General features: G+C 48.2%; 1 protein-coding gene across 5 annotated transcripts in view; it reads left to right on the top strand.

Annotated features, from left to right (window-relative positions):
• Window positions 1-13,779, top strand: part of LOC120023810 (palmitoyltransferase ZDHHC14-like) — a 105,119-nt gene that overhangs the window by 79,794 nt on the left and 11,546 nt on the right. For all 5 annotated transcript variants that reach the window (XM_038967925.1, XM_038967924.1, XM_038967927.1 and 2 more), the window contains exons 5-8: window positions 4,558-4,695; window positions 5,899-5,947; window positions 7,324-7,426; window positions 9,864-9,973. In XM_038967925.1, coding sequence (XP_038823853.1) covers window positions 4,558-4,695; window positions 5,899-5,947; window positions 7,324-7,426; window positions 9,864-9,973 — 400 coding nt within the window. The remainder of the gene's footprint in view (window positions 1-4,557; window positions 4,696-5,898; window positions 5,948-7,323; window positions 7,427-9,863; window positions 9,974-13,779) is intronic.

Consider the following 13,779-nt stretch of genomic DNA (forward strand, 5'->3'; position numbering starts at 1 on the left):
CCATGTGCCTCCCCTCCAGGCCCGCCTGAGACTCCGTAATCACTGCTCAGCCTCCACAGAGCCAATGCCTCCCTCCTGTTGTGTTCTCCTGTCCTGCACCCAGAGACGGTTCCCATATGGCCAGGGATTTATGGGCTCATTAACACCTAGCAGAGCCGAGGAAGATGGATGATAGAACATGAGATCAGAATGCCCCCCCCCCCCCCGTTTCATAACTCACCGTGTGAATCACCCAGCGTGGTGTGTTCTGTTGTGGGGAGGTTGGAGCTACATGTACCCACTGAACAACAACTTTCTCGGCTTCCTTCTCTGGCTCCCTCTATCTATCCTTCTCCACCCACCTGCAGTGCAGTCTGTCTCTCCTGTCCCCTCTGTCTGTCATTCTGACTGTGGCAGAAAAAACAGGCCACTCCCCGAGGCGGTGGAGGAAGAAGCAGGAGGATTTGCGTCTCTCTTCCACGCGAGCAGTGAGCCTGCTCTCTAGGCTTCTTCTCTTTCTGTCTGGCCTGCCTGAGATTCCGTGACTTGCCTAGGGGTCTTCTCAACCTCCTCGACACAGAACACATGGCTGTGAGGAGAGGCCCTGCCAACTCCTGTCTCCCTCTCCTACTCTACCCAGCTCCCTTCCTCCACTAAAACCTCCTCATAACATTCTCTGTTTTTCTCTCTTCCATAAGTTTCTCTCCCAGTTCCTTGATACAGAATGCAAATTCTTGATAATCTTGACATTATCAATCTTCACAGCTTGAAGCATGGAGATTTAAACGGCAGGTATCGCAGAGATGTGTATTTGATTTGTGTTCCAAATATAGAGTATTTACACAACAGTTTAAAGCTCTGAAGCAGTCAGCCTGGTAACACTACTGAGTGGTGTCTGAAGCAGTCAGCCTGGTAACACTACTGAGTGGTGTCTGAAGCAGTCAGCCTGGTAACACTACTGAGTGGTGTCTGAAGCAGTCAGTCTGGTAACAGTGAAGAGCGGTGTCTGAAGCAGTCAGTCTGGTAACAGTGAAGAGCGGTGTCTGAAGCAGTCAGCCTGGTAACACTACTGAGTGGTGTCTGAAGCAGTCAGCCTGGTAACACTACTGAGTGGTGTCTGAAGCAGTCAGCCTGGTAACACTACTGAGTGGTGTCTGAAGCAGTCAGCCTGGTAACACTACTGAGTGGTGTCTGAAGCAGTCAGCCTGGTAACACTACTGAGTGGTGTTTGAAGCAGTCAGCCTGGTAACAGAAAAGAGTGGTGTCTGAAGCAGTCAGCATGGTAACACTACTGAGTGGTTTCTGAAGCAGTCAGCCTGGTAACACTACTGAGTGGTGTCTGAAGCAGTCAGCCTGGCAACAGTGAAGAGTGGTGTCTGAAGCAGTCGGCCTGGTAACACTACTGAGTGGTGTCTGAAGCAGTCAGTCTGGTAACACTACTGAGTGGTGTCTGAAGCAGTCAGTCTGGTAACACTACTGAGTGGTGTCTGAAGCAGTCAGTCTGGTAACACTACTGAGTGGTGTCTGAAGCAGTCAGTCTGGTAACACTACTGAGTGGTGTCTGAAGCAGTCAGCCTGGTAACAGTGAAGAGCGGTGTCTGAAGCAGTCAGCCTGGTAACACTACTGAGTGGTGTCTGAAGCAGTCAGCCTGGTAACACTACTGAGTGGTGTCTGAAGCAGTCAGCCTGGTAACACTACTGAGTGGTGTTTGAAGCAGTCAGCCTGGTAACAGAAAAGAGTGGTGTCTGAAGCAGTCCGCCTGGTAACACTACTGAGTGGTTTCTGAAGCAGTCAGCCTGGTAACACTACTGAGTGGTGTCTGAAGCAGTCAGTCTGGTAACACTACTGAGTGGTGTCTGAAGCAGTCAGCCTGGTAACAGTGAAGAGCGGTGTCTGAAGCAGTCAGCCTGGTAACACTACTGAGTGGTGTCTGAAGCAGTCAGCCTGGTAACACTACTGAGTGGTGTCTGAAGCAGTCAGCCTGGTAACACTACTGAGTGGTGTCTGAAGCAGTCAGCCTGGTAACACTACTGAGTGGTGTCTGAAGCAGTCAGCCTGGTAACAGTGAAGAGTGGTGTCTGAAGCAGTCAGCCTGGTAACAGTACTGAGTGGTGTCTGAAGCAGTCAGCCTGGTATCAGTGAAGAGTGGTGTCTGAAGCAGTCAGCCTGGTAACAGTGAAGAGTGGTGGCTGAAGCAGTCAGCCTGCTAACACTACTGAGTGGTGGCTGAAGCAGTCAGCCTGCTAACACTACTGAGTGGTGGCTGAAGCAGTCAGCCTGGTAACAGTGAAGAGTGGTGTCTGAAGCAGTCAGCCTGGTAACAGTGAAGAGTGGTGTCTGAAGCAGTCAGCCTGGTAACAGTGAAGAGTGGTGTCTGAAGCAGTCAGCCTGGTAATAGTGAAGAGTGGTGTCTGAACAGTCAGCCTGGTAACACTACTGAGTGGTGTCTGAAGCAGTCAGCATGGTAACAGTGAAGAGTGGTGTCTGAAGCAGTCAGTCTGGTAACACTACTGAGTGGTGTCTGAAGCAGTCAGCCTGGTAACAGTGAAGAGCGGTGTCTGAAGCAGTCAGCCTGGTAACAGTACTGAGTGGTGTCTGAAGCAGTCAGCCTGGTAACAGTACTGAGTGGTGTCTGAAGCAGTCAGCCTGGTAACAGTACTGAGTGGTGGCTGAAGCAGTCAGCCTGGTAACAGTGAAGAGTGGTGTCTGAAGCAGTCAGCCTGGTAACAGTGAAGAGTGGTGTCTGAAGCAGTCAGCCTGGTAACAGTGAAGAGTGGTGTCTGAAGCAGTCAGCCTGGTAACAGTGAAGAGTGGTGTCTGAACAGTCAGCCTGGTAACACTACTGAGTGGTGTCTGAAGCAGTCAGCATGGTAACAGTGAAGAGTGGTGTCTGAAGCAGTCAGTCTGGTAACACTACTGAGTGGTGTCTGAAGCAGTCAGCCTGGTAACAGTGAAGAGCGGTGTCTGAAGCAGTCAGCCTGGTAACAGTACTGAGTGGTGTCTGAAGCAGTCAGCCTGGTAACAGTACTGAGTGGTGTCTGAAGCAGTCAGCCTGGTAACAGTACTGAGTGGTGTCTGAAGCAGTCAGCCTGGTAACAGTGAAGAGTGGTGTCTGAAGCAGTCAGCCTGGTAACAGTGAAGAGTGGTGTCTGAACAGTCAGCCTGGTAACACTACTGAGTGGTGTCTGAAGCAGTCAGCCTGGTAACAGTACTGAGTGGTGTCTGAAGCAGTCAGCCTGGTAACAGTACTGAGTGGTGTCTGAAGCAGTCAGCCTGGTAACAGTGAAGAGTGGTGTTTGAAGCAGTCAGCCTAGTAACAGTACTGAGTGGCGTCTGAAGGAGTCAGCCTGGTAACAGTACTGAGTGGCGTCTGAAGGAGTCAGCCTGGTAACAGTACTGAGTGGCGTCTGAAGGAGTCAGCCTGGTAACAGTGAAGAGTGGCGTCTGAAGGAGTCAGCCTGGTAACAGTGAAGAGTGGCGTCTGAAGGAGTCAGCCTGGTAACAGTGAAGAGTGGCGTTTGAAGCAGTCAGCCTGGTAACAGTACTGAGTGGTGTCTGAAGCAGTCAGCCTGGTAACAGTACTGAGTGGTGTCTGAAGCAGTCAGCCTGGTAACAGTGAAGAGTGGTGTTTGAAGCAGTCAGCCTGGTAACACTACTGAGTGGTGTCTGAAGCAGTCAGCCTGGTAACACTACTGAGTGGTGTCTGAAGCAGTCAGCATGGTAACAGTACTGAGTGGTGTCTGAAGCAGTCAGCCTGGTAACAGTGAAGAGTGGTGTCTGAAGCAGTCAGCCTGGTAACAGCTCTGACACATTGGACACCATTATAATGGTCCTCTCCATCTTGTCAGCTCCAAGTCCCTAATGGAGGTCTCATAGGATGCTATTATTCATGTGCCCACAGAATCACTCATTCACAGACCAACTCAACTCAGCAGCAGAGTTTGGATATGAGCAGCCTCCCTCCCTCTCCTCTGTGTAAAAGGTCGTGTTTGAATAGGCAGCAGGAGCAGTCTGAAAGAGTAGCTAATCATGCCAGGGCTCAAAGGGAATGCTTACTTCCTGAAATGTACATGTAATTTGGATCACTTCCATTATAATCACAGTTCACATTCTGCCTGGGAGGTTTAGGTAGGAGTTTGGTTGAGTCAGGAAGGCACGGTGCTGTCTGTGTGTGACAGGCACTTGTAACTCAAAATAACAACCTTTTAATTTGGCATCAAGGTGGCAACAGTAAACTGTGTGTGGGCATGGTTTAAACTTGACATACTGTGTGTCTGTGGTGCTTTGAAATGGACTGCTGTTTTCAGAGGCATGCCTTTACCTGCCTTTGTACCTGCAGCCAGCTTCCTCTCAATGGCAGGTTGGCAGTGACTCAAAGCTCTAGTAAACTCTGTGTGTGTGTGTGTGTGTGTGTGTGTGTGTGTGTGTGTGTGTGTGTGTGTGTGTGTGTGTGTGTGTGTGTGTGTGTGTGTGTGTGTGTGTGTGTGTGCACTTTCCCCACTGTGTATTTCTTTCCCAATTGTTGTTGCACTTGCTTAATGCGTCTTTAATGCAAGTCTTTCTTTCTCTCCCCGCAGAGCGTTTCGACCACCACTGTCCGTGGGTGGGGAACTGTGTTGGGAAGAGGAACTACCGCTTCTTCTACATGTTCATCCTCTCCCTCTCCTGCCTCACAATCTTTATCTTCGCCTTTGTCATCACACACGTCATCCTGCGTAAGTAGTGACCAATGAAGAGCACACACCTCTTCCTCTTCATCCGGTCCTGGTTGTGTTGGAGCAGCCAACCAGCAGGCTGTAAGTGGGCGTTGTGAAGCCCAGCAGTATTCTGGCTCCTTACCATCTCCCCCAAGTGTGAGATGATGTGTGGGTGGGAGAGTGGGAGAGTGGATGTGTGCTGGGCTGGTGAAAACGAACAGAAGAAAAGACAGACACCGTTAATCAACAGAGAATATTCTCTGCACTTCATGTCTCTTTTGTATCCTTCTCCAGATTGTGAAATATTGACTTTGTGGGCATGGGTGAAATAGAAATAAGACTCCTTCTTTCAGAGACGTCTGCTCTGTTAGATTGTCAGCCCTCATCTCGACAACCAGGTTAACAAGCCTCTCCTGTACAGCCCAAATACTTCCCGTCGTCTTCTCAGAGGAGCTGTGGAGGGTACCTAGCTAGAAACACCTGTCACTGTTATGGATGAGATGAGAAACACGGGGATCAATACGTCTCTGGTGACTGAATTGGGCTAGACGGCCATATTGGATTGTGCTCCCTCTCCTCCCCTCTCTAGCCTCCCTTTCCCCAGATGGCAGTTAAAATGTAATGGCAATTAAAGTGGGTGTGATCTGTCTTGCTCAGCCTCGTCATACTTGCTGACGTCGCCTATTTGGTTTGAAGAGAAAAGCTACAGAGTGTTTAGGGCGTATGATATCCAATCCACCCTGCACTATTCGACGGAAACCTAGACACACAGCACACACTGAAGGTTTATCACTCTGTTAGGTGCCAATACAGGCAGGTGCCCTCCTCTCCGCTGCTCTCCGCACATTCATAGACCTACCCTATCTGTCAAAGCGTTTCACTGTAGACTAACGGTGTCGTCTCTTTTTGAGAGAGGCTCTCACTCCCTAGCATTGTGCGAGATTCAGATAGTGTAGGTGTTTAGTGGTTTGACCTTCATACTGGTATGTTGTATGTAGTCAGCTTTGAGGGTATTAGGCCCTATCCCCTACATCTGATTCGCTCCGTTCAAAGCCGAGCTCTGTGGCTGACCTAATTGCCAGCCATGATTCACCAGCTAATTTGCCAGTGATTTGAATGCGAGGAATCGGATTAAAGACGATTTTAAAGTTTCTTTGAGTTTTTTTATTTTTAAGAAAGATAAACTGTCATTAAACTGTCTCCTCTTGTCTCTCTCTGCAGGATCCCATCGATATGGGTTCCTCAACACACTCAAAGACAGTCCTGCCAGATATCCTTTCTTGCAATAGTGATCTATATGCAAATTGTGTGTGTGTATCATGTTACCCTTGATCTCAGGCCTGTGCCATTCCCTGGCAATTGTGTTTTACAGTTGCTAAGTGCAAGTGCCAACTTCCACTCCCAGTCTCTGCCATGCTGTGACCTGTTCTGTTCCTCAGCTCTGCTGTGCATGACAGTTGTCCCCGATGACTCCTACTCTGATAGGCTTACATAGCCGCTTTCTCTCTCTCTCCCTCCCTCCCTCTTCATCTACAGTATATCTCTCTGTACAGTATTTGTCTCCCTCCATCCTCCCTCAGCGTTCCAAACAGCCAGATTTGTCGTGTCCTCCCCAGAGGTTGACAGCTGCCTAGGGTGGAGAGGACGAGGAGGGTGACTCTAGCTGACCCTGTGGTTGACCCTGTTGTCATTACTGTCCGAAAGGCTGCAGAAGCTAGCTAACCCGTAGTCTCTGCACAACAGTACTGGGACCAATTTGGTCACGTCACATAGATTTATTTTTAGAATGTTTTTTAGAATGTTACGAATCGTCTTATGGAAAGCCTCGCTATTGAGCTGTTCTTACGACTCTTCTGTAACCGCTACTAACGCAAGGTCATAGTCACCCCTCCATGCCGCTTATCTATCAGACGCTTGTAGACTGTATTCTCCATTCCAGTGTCGCCAATAAGCTGCCGACCAGGCTGCTTGATTTGCGAGTGTCTGTCCCTCTGTCTGCAGGGCGTCATTTGTCTTTGCGGGCGTGCTGCTACTCTCTGACAGCGAGATACGGAGCACGCCGTGCCTGCTGGAGAGGAACCGCGTGGCGGGCTCAGCTGATAACACGGCAGCCTCGTCTCCTACGGCAGCACAGAGCTTTCAAGATGAGGCCTGATAACATCTCACCAATCTCCCGTATGTGAATGGTGACCTCTCTGCCTGTCCTTGAGAGAGAGACAGAGAGGAGGTGGCATGAGAAAGTATTCCTGGAGTAGACAGTCATTTGATTATCTCTGTCTTGCCCGATGTCAGTAAGCCTCTGGCTGTATGTGCATGCAGAATGACATCGGCAGCCCAAGGGAAGCACCGTTACATAACTCTTCTCGTCCTGATCTACCACCGCTCCTTATTCTGATCATGCTATTTGATGCTACTGTTTCGCTGTGCTACCACTGCTGTTTCCAGTCAAATGAACATAGGGCCAGGACAGGCGTTGGCAGCAGGTCTATCCATAGCTGTTGGTACTATGTGTAGGCTTGTGTCCTTCTACTCTGCGTTAGTTTGACGTATGTCTGTGAGGGAGAGAGAGCGGATGTGTTTTTGACTCTCAGCTGTAGCATATTGACTGAGTGTGTGTGTGTGTTCGTTCCTTAACCCTTTGGTCACTGTGCTGGAGGTGGTGGTGTGTTTCTTCTCTGTCTGGTCCATAGTGGGCCTCTCTGGATTCCACACATACCTGATCAGTTCCAACCAGACCACAAACGAAGATGTGAGTACACACACACACACACACACACACACACACACACACACACATCGCGCTACGCCACACATTAAGTAGGTGTTTAAGTGGATTTCTCTTAAATTTGCTGAAGTTCTTGTCTGTAAAACATCCAGTACCTACAAGGTTCCTCCATTCCCCCATCCTTCTCCTGTCTGCTACCAGATTACACATAGACACTACTGGACCCCCATCCTTCTCCTGTCTGCTACCAGATTAGACATAGACACTACTAGACCCCCAGCCTTCTCCTGTCTGCTGCCAGATTACACAGACACTACTAGACCCCCAGCCTTGTCCTGTCTGCTACCAGATTACACATAGACACTACTAGACCCCCAGCCTTCTCCTGTCTCCTACCAGATTACACAGACACTACTAGACCCCCAGCCTTCTCCTGTCTCCTACCAGATTACACATAGACACTACTAGACCCCCAGCCTTCTCCTGTCTCCTACCAGATTACCCATAGACACTACTAGACCCCCAGCCTTCTCCTGTCTCCTACCAGATTACCCATAGACACTACTAGACCCCCAGCCTTCTCCTGTCTCCTACCAGATTACACAGACACTACTAGACCCCCAGCCTTCTCCTGTCTCCTACCAGATTACACATAGACACTACTAGACCCCCAGCCTTCTCCTGTCTCCTACCAGATTACACAGACACTACTAGACCCCCAGCCTTCTCCTGTCTCCTACCAGATTACACAGACACTACTAGACCCCCAGCCTTCTCCTGTCTCCTACCAGATTACACAGACACTACTAGACCCCCAGCCTTCTCCTGTCTCCTACCAGATTACACATAGACACTACTAGACCCCCAGCCTTCTCCTGTCTCCTACCAGATTACACAGACACTACTAGACCCCCAGCCTTCTCCTGTCTCCTACCAGATTACACATAGACACTACTAGACCCCCAGCCTTCTCCTGTCTCCTACCAGATTACACAGACACTACTAGACCCCCAGCCTTCTCCTGTCTCCTACCAGATTACACAGACACTACTAGACCCCCAGCCTTCTCCTGTCTCCTACCAGGTTACACATAGACACTACTAGACCCCCAGCCTTGTCCTGTCTCCTACCAGATTACCCATAGACACTACTAGACCCCCAGCCTTCTCCTGTCTGCTACCAGATTACACATAGACACTACTAGACCCCCAGCCTTCTCCTGTCTGCTACCAGATTACACACAGACACTACTAGACCCCCAGCCTTCTCCTGTCTCCTACCAGATTACACAGACACTACTAGACCCCCAGCCTTCTCCTGTCTCCTACCAGATTACACAGACACTACTAGACCCCCAGCCTTCTCCTGTCTCCTACCAGATTACACAGACACTACTAGACCCCCAGCCTTCTCCTGTCTCCTACCAGATTACACAGACACTACTAGACCCCCAGCCTTCTCCTGTCTCCTACCAGATTACCCATAGACACTACTAGACCCCCAGCCTTCTCCTGTCTCCTACCAGATTACACAGACACTACTAGACCCCCAGCCTTCTCCTGTCTCCTACCAGATTACACATACACTACTAGACCCCCAGCCTTCTCCTGTCTCCTACCAGATTACCCATAGACACTACTAGACCCCCAGCCTTCTCCTGTCTCCTACCAGATTACACAGACACTACTAGACCCCCAGCCTTCTCCTGTCTCCTACCAGATTACCCATAGACACTACTAGACCCCCAGCCTTCTCCTGTCTCCTACCAGATTACACATAGACACTACTAGACCCCCAGCCTTCTCCTGTCTCCTACCAGATTACACAGACACTACTAGACCCCCAGCCTTCTCCTGTCTCCTACCGGATTACACAGACACTACTAGACCCCCAGTCTTGTCCTGTCTCCTACCAGATTACACATAGACACTACTAGACCCCCAGCCTTCTCCTGTCTCCTACCAGATTACACATAGACACTACTAGACCCCCAGCCTTCTCCTGTCTGCTACCAGGTTACACATAGACACTACTAGACCCCCAGCCTTCTCCTGTCTCCTACCAGATTACCCATAGACACTACTAGACCCCCAGCCTTCTCCTGTCTCCTACCAGATTACACATAGACACTACTAGACCCCCAGCCTTCTCCTGTCTGCTACCAGGTTACACATAGACACTACTAGACCCCCAGCCTTCTCCTGTCTCCTACCAGATTACACATAGACACTACTAGACCCCCAGCCTTCTCCTGTCTCCTACCAGATTACACATAGACACTACTAGACCCAGGCAGCAAGTTGAGTTTTTCTCTAGAGGATAGATGGTTGCGGGGAAGACAGACAGATCTCTTAGCTTTGACTTCATTTATTTCAAAGCAGTTTGCCTCATCACTCACCCCTTTTTTAAAGTTTTAAGCGCTCTGTCACTGCTCTCTGTGACAGTTGTGTTTCTGTTTCAGATCAAAGGGTCGTGGTCATCTAAAAGAGGGAAAGGCAATTATAACCCTTACAGCTACGGAAACATATTCACCAACTGCTGTGCAGCGCTGTGTGGACCCCTACCACCCAGGTAAGGACGGGCCTGTGTGTGTGTGCTTGCCTATGGTACTCTGGCATTCTTTTTTTACTTACTAAAAATTTAACATATGGCCAGGGTTTGGTAGGTTACTTTCTAAATGTAATCAGTTAGTTACTATGTACAGGTCCAAAATTGTAATCCGTAATGTAACTTTTGGATTTCACAAACTTGGTAATGTAATCTGATTACTTTCCTATTAAAGCCCCTATGCAGTCTTTTTAATTGTATTTTTACATCACTGTATGTCTAATAAATCACTGTGTTTATTTAATGAAAATAGCTCCAAAATATATATTTTTTATAATTTATTTCCCTGAGCCTTTCGCCTGTCTGATCGTGTGGGCGTTAGGAAACTAATCTGAAGATGTTTACATTCACAGCCCTGATTGGCTTGTAGGATATACTAGAGCCCACCCCCTTACCCAGATGAACAGTCAATGGTCTATTATGCTCGGATCATTGTGATGTCATGAGGGGGGCCAAAAGTTCCATCCTGAGCAGGCTGAGATTCCAGGCATTTTGTTTTCCCAACAGCTCTTACACAAAAGGAACTGTCATAATTTTCACAATTTGAGTGTTATTTGAACCTCATGGTGTTGAAATGTAATGTTTTTAACTGCACCGCCCCTTGAAGAGGCATTAGAAGAAGACTAAAAGGATCCATCAAACTCATGTGGTGTGTCATCATAGTGGTCTCTGTCTTGTGGTCAGACTCACTCAGGTGGAGAAAAAAAAAAAGTAATTTCCTGCATTGTCAGAAAGCTAAAATAGGCCCGTCACGCAGGACTAGAGAGCCTGCTGTGAAATCATCTAGCCTCCAGCGTCTCTCATTCAGACCTCTGACAGTACCGAGGATTTCAGCACCTCCCAGTGACATCAAACTATGCAGATGGATAACAGATGTAGTTGTATCTATCATTGTATCTATAGAATCTTTGCCAATCATGGATTGATTGCTTATTAACTGGCCTCATGCAACACTTCATAGCTGGAACCCCATTCCATGACTATTCAGACCTTTGGTCTGCTTCCCACTCCCAACACCCTACGTGCCTCCCCTCACGTTCTACACACTCTCTCTGTGGTGGAGGCTCTGGTTCTACACTCTCTCTGTGGTGGAGGCTCTGGTTCTACACTCTCTCTGTGGTGGAGGCTCTGGTTCTACACTCTCTCTGTGGTGGAGGCTCTGGTTCTACACTCTCTCTGTGGTGGAGGCTCTGGTTCTACACTCTCTCTGTGGTGGAGGCTCTGGTTCTACACTCTCTCTGTGGTGGAGGCTCTGGTTCTACACTCTCTCTGTGGTGAAGCCTCTGGTTCTACACTCTCTCTGTGGTGGAGGCTCTGGTTCTACACTCTCTCTGTGGTGGAGGCTCTGGTTCTACACTCCCTCTGTGGTGAAGGCTCTGGTTCTACACTCCCTCTGTGGTGAAGGCTCTGGTTCTACACTCTCTCTGTGGTGAAGGCTCTGGTTCTACACTCTCTCTGTGGTGAAGGCTCTGGTTCTACACACTCTCTCTGTGGTGGAGGCTCTGGTTCTACACACTCTCTCTGTGGTGGAGGCTCTGGTTCTACACTCTCTACAGTCCAGTTTTCCCCTCTTTGATGAGACAACACAACACACAGCAGCTCCTCTGTGGCTTGACTGTGTGGTTAACTCTAAGGCTCCATTTCAAAAGGCACATTTCCTGTGTAGTGCGCTACTTTGACCAGGGCTTAGGCATAGGGTTCTGGTCAAAAGTAGTGCCCTATATAGGGAATTAGGGTGCCATTTTGGACACGCATAAAGGCATGGTACAGTGCGTCAGTAGCAGGTCATTAACAGTGAGACGAGAAAGTCTCTCCTTGGTAAAACACATGTACAGACAAGGGAGAAATGGAATTAACAGGCCAGAGTGGTTAAGGAGGCTTTTAGCCCAGGGGTTGTCGGTGTGTTTTACTGCACTCTGTGTGAGTCCCAAGCCAGCCTCCACTGCCCACAGCATTACTCGCTGGTAATGACTCTACTGGTTGGCAGGGGGAGATCCTCTATGGGCAGGTGGTGGGCAAGGGGGGTGGAGTGTGTGTGTGTCTGTTTCTCTTCTTCAGTTCACCACCATTGAATTCCTGTAAGAGACTGGATTTCTCAGAGTCAACAGGCTCTCTGTTACTGATTTACCCTACACACACACACACACACACACACACACACACACACACACACACACACATACACACACAGGCCTCCCTCAGAGCTGTGTTTCCACTGGAAGAGTTGTTTGTATTCCGTTAGAGCTGATCTGTGTCACTGTTTCATATCATCACACGGCCCCTCCATGGTGATGAATGGATGTCATCACACACGGTTAGCTCACGACTTCTCTCTATGTGCTTACACATAAACACACACACGCGCTCAGACACACACACTATAAGACAATCCTGTTGCTTAACCTCAGCAGGTTCCTGCCTAACCAGCCATGTCTCAGCCCAGCAACGGTAGTGATCGAACAGAAATAATGATTCACTCCACTGATCTTTGCATGACCTCAATGATTGACTACCAGGAGGAGCGCCTGCATACAGAGTGAAACATTAGGCAGAGCACAACTCTCCCCTTCTGGGGTTCTCTGGTGTCTGTCTGTGGCAGCTGTGTAGATTAGGCCCTCCTATTCTTTCACAATATTTGACTCTCCGAAAGTATTTCATGTGTATTCTGCATCCTCTTAACGTCGAGTTACAATTGTGTAAAGATATCTGCCAAGGATTTGAAATGAGAGTATTCAAGGAAATCAAAGCATTTCATTCACAAAATCTGTGTGTATAAGAGTCATGGACACTCTTACTGACAGTTGTGGCTGCTTTGCGTGATGTACTGTTGTTTCTACCTTCTTGCCATTTGTGCTGTTGTCTGTGCCCAATAATGTTTTTACCCTGTTTTGTTCTGCTGCCGTGTTGCTACCATGTTGTCATGTTGTGTTGCTACCATGCAGTGTTGTCATGTGTTGCTGCCATGCTATGTTGTTATCTTAGGTCTCTCTTTGTGTTGTTTTGTCCTATATTTTTATTTATTTAATTCATTTATATTTTTAATCCCAGCCCCGCAGGAGGCTTTTTGCCTTTTGGTAGGCCGTCATTGTAATTAAGAATCTGTTCTTAACTGACTTGCCTAGTTAAATAAAATACAAATAAATGTAGTTTCGGCAGGATCACTGCAAAATAAATATACAGTTTCAGCCTGGCTTCAAAGTACAGTATTGAAATACACTTGGACCTAAGCCTGATTCATTTGTCGAGGAGGTAGGACCCTGTAAAATCAGTTAGAATTTTTTTGCCTGATTCCGTTTAGTTTTTTCCCAAATTCTGTTTTCTCTGTTCAGTTGATCCAGGTTCCTGTTTATCCCAGCTTTTTCACGTTTTCACTCTCAAAATCACACTTTTTAAATAGGAAAACATCTAAATTCTAAGTCCACAACCATGTTTAAACCAAATCACGATACCACTTTTGAGGTCTGGGAAAAATTGAAGAAATTTAGATTTTTGCGTGTAGTTACCCTTTAAAAACAAATGGCCACTGGATTGATGATGCAAATAATCATGATATCATTCTGCCAGGTAGGCATAGGCTACTTTGTAGTTAACATTTCATTGAGAAGGTTTTTGGGAAAACCTTTCCATCTCTACCAGAAGAAGGTATTAGCGTCATCGCTAACGGCTACACAAAGTGTAGACATATGCACGCACTGCGCACGCACACACACACACACACACACACACACACACAGAGAGATAAGACAGGCATTCCTGTGCCGTTTCAGAAA

The sequence above is a fragment of the Salvelinus namaycush genome, chromosome 28 (assembly GCF_016432855.1).
Source record: "Salvelinus namaycush isolate Seneca chromosome 28, SaNama_1.0, whole genome shotgun sequence".
In the NCBI taxonomy this organism is placed as follows: Eukaryota; Metazoa; Chordata; class Actinopteri; order Salmoniformes; family Salmonidae; genus Salvelinus; species Salvelinus namaycush.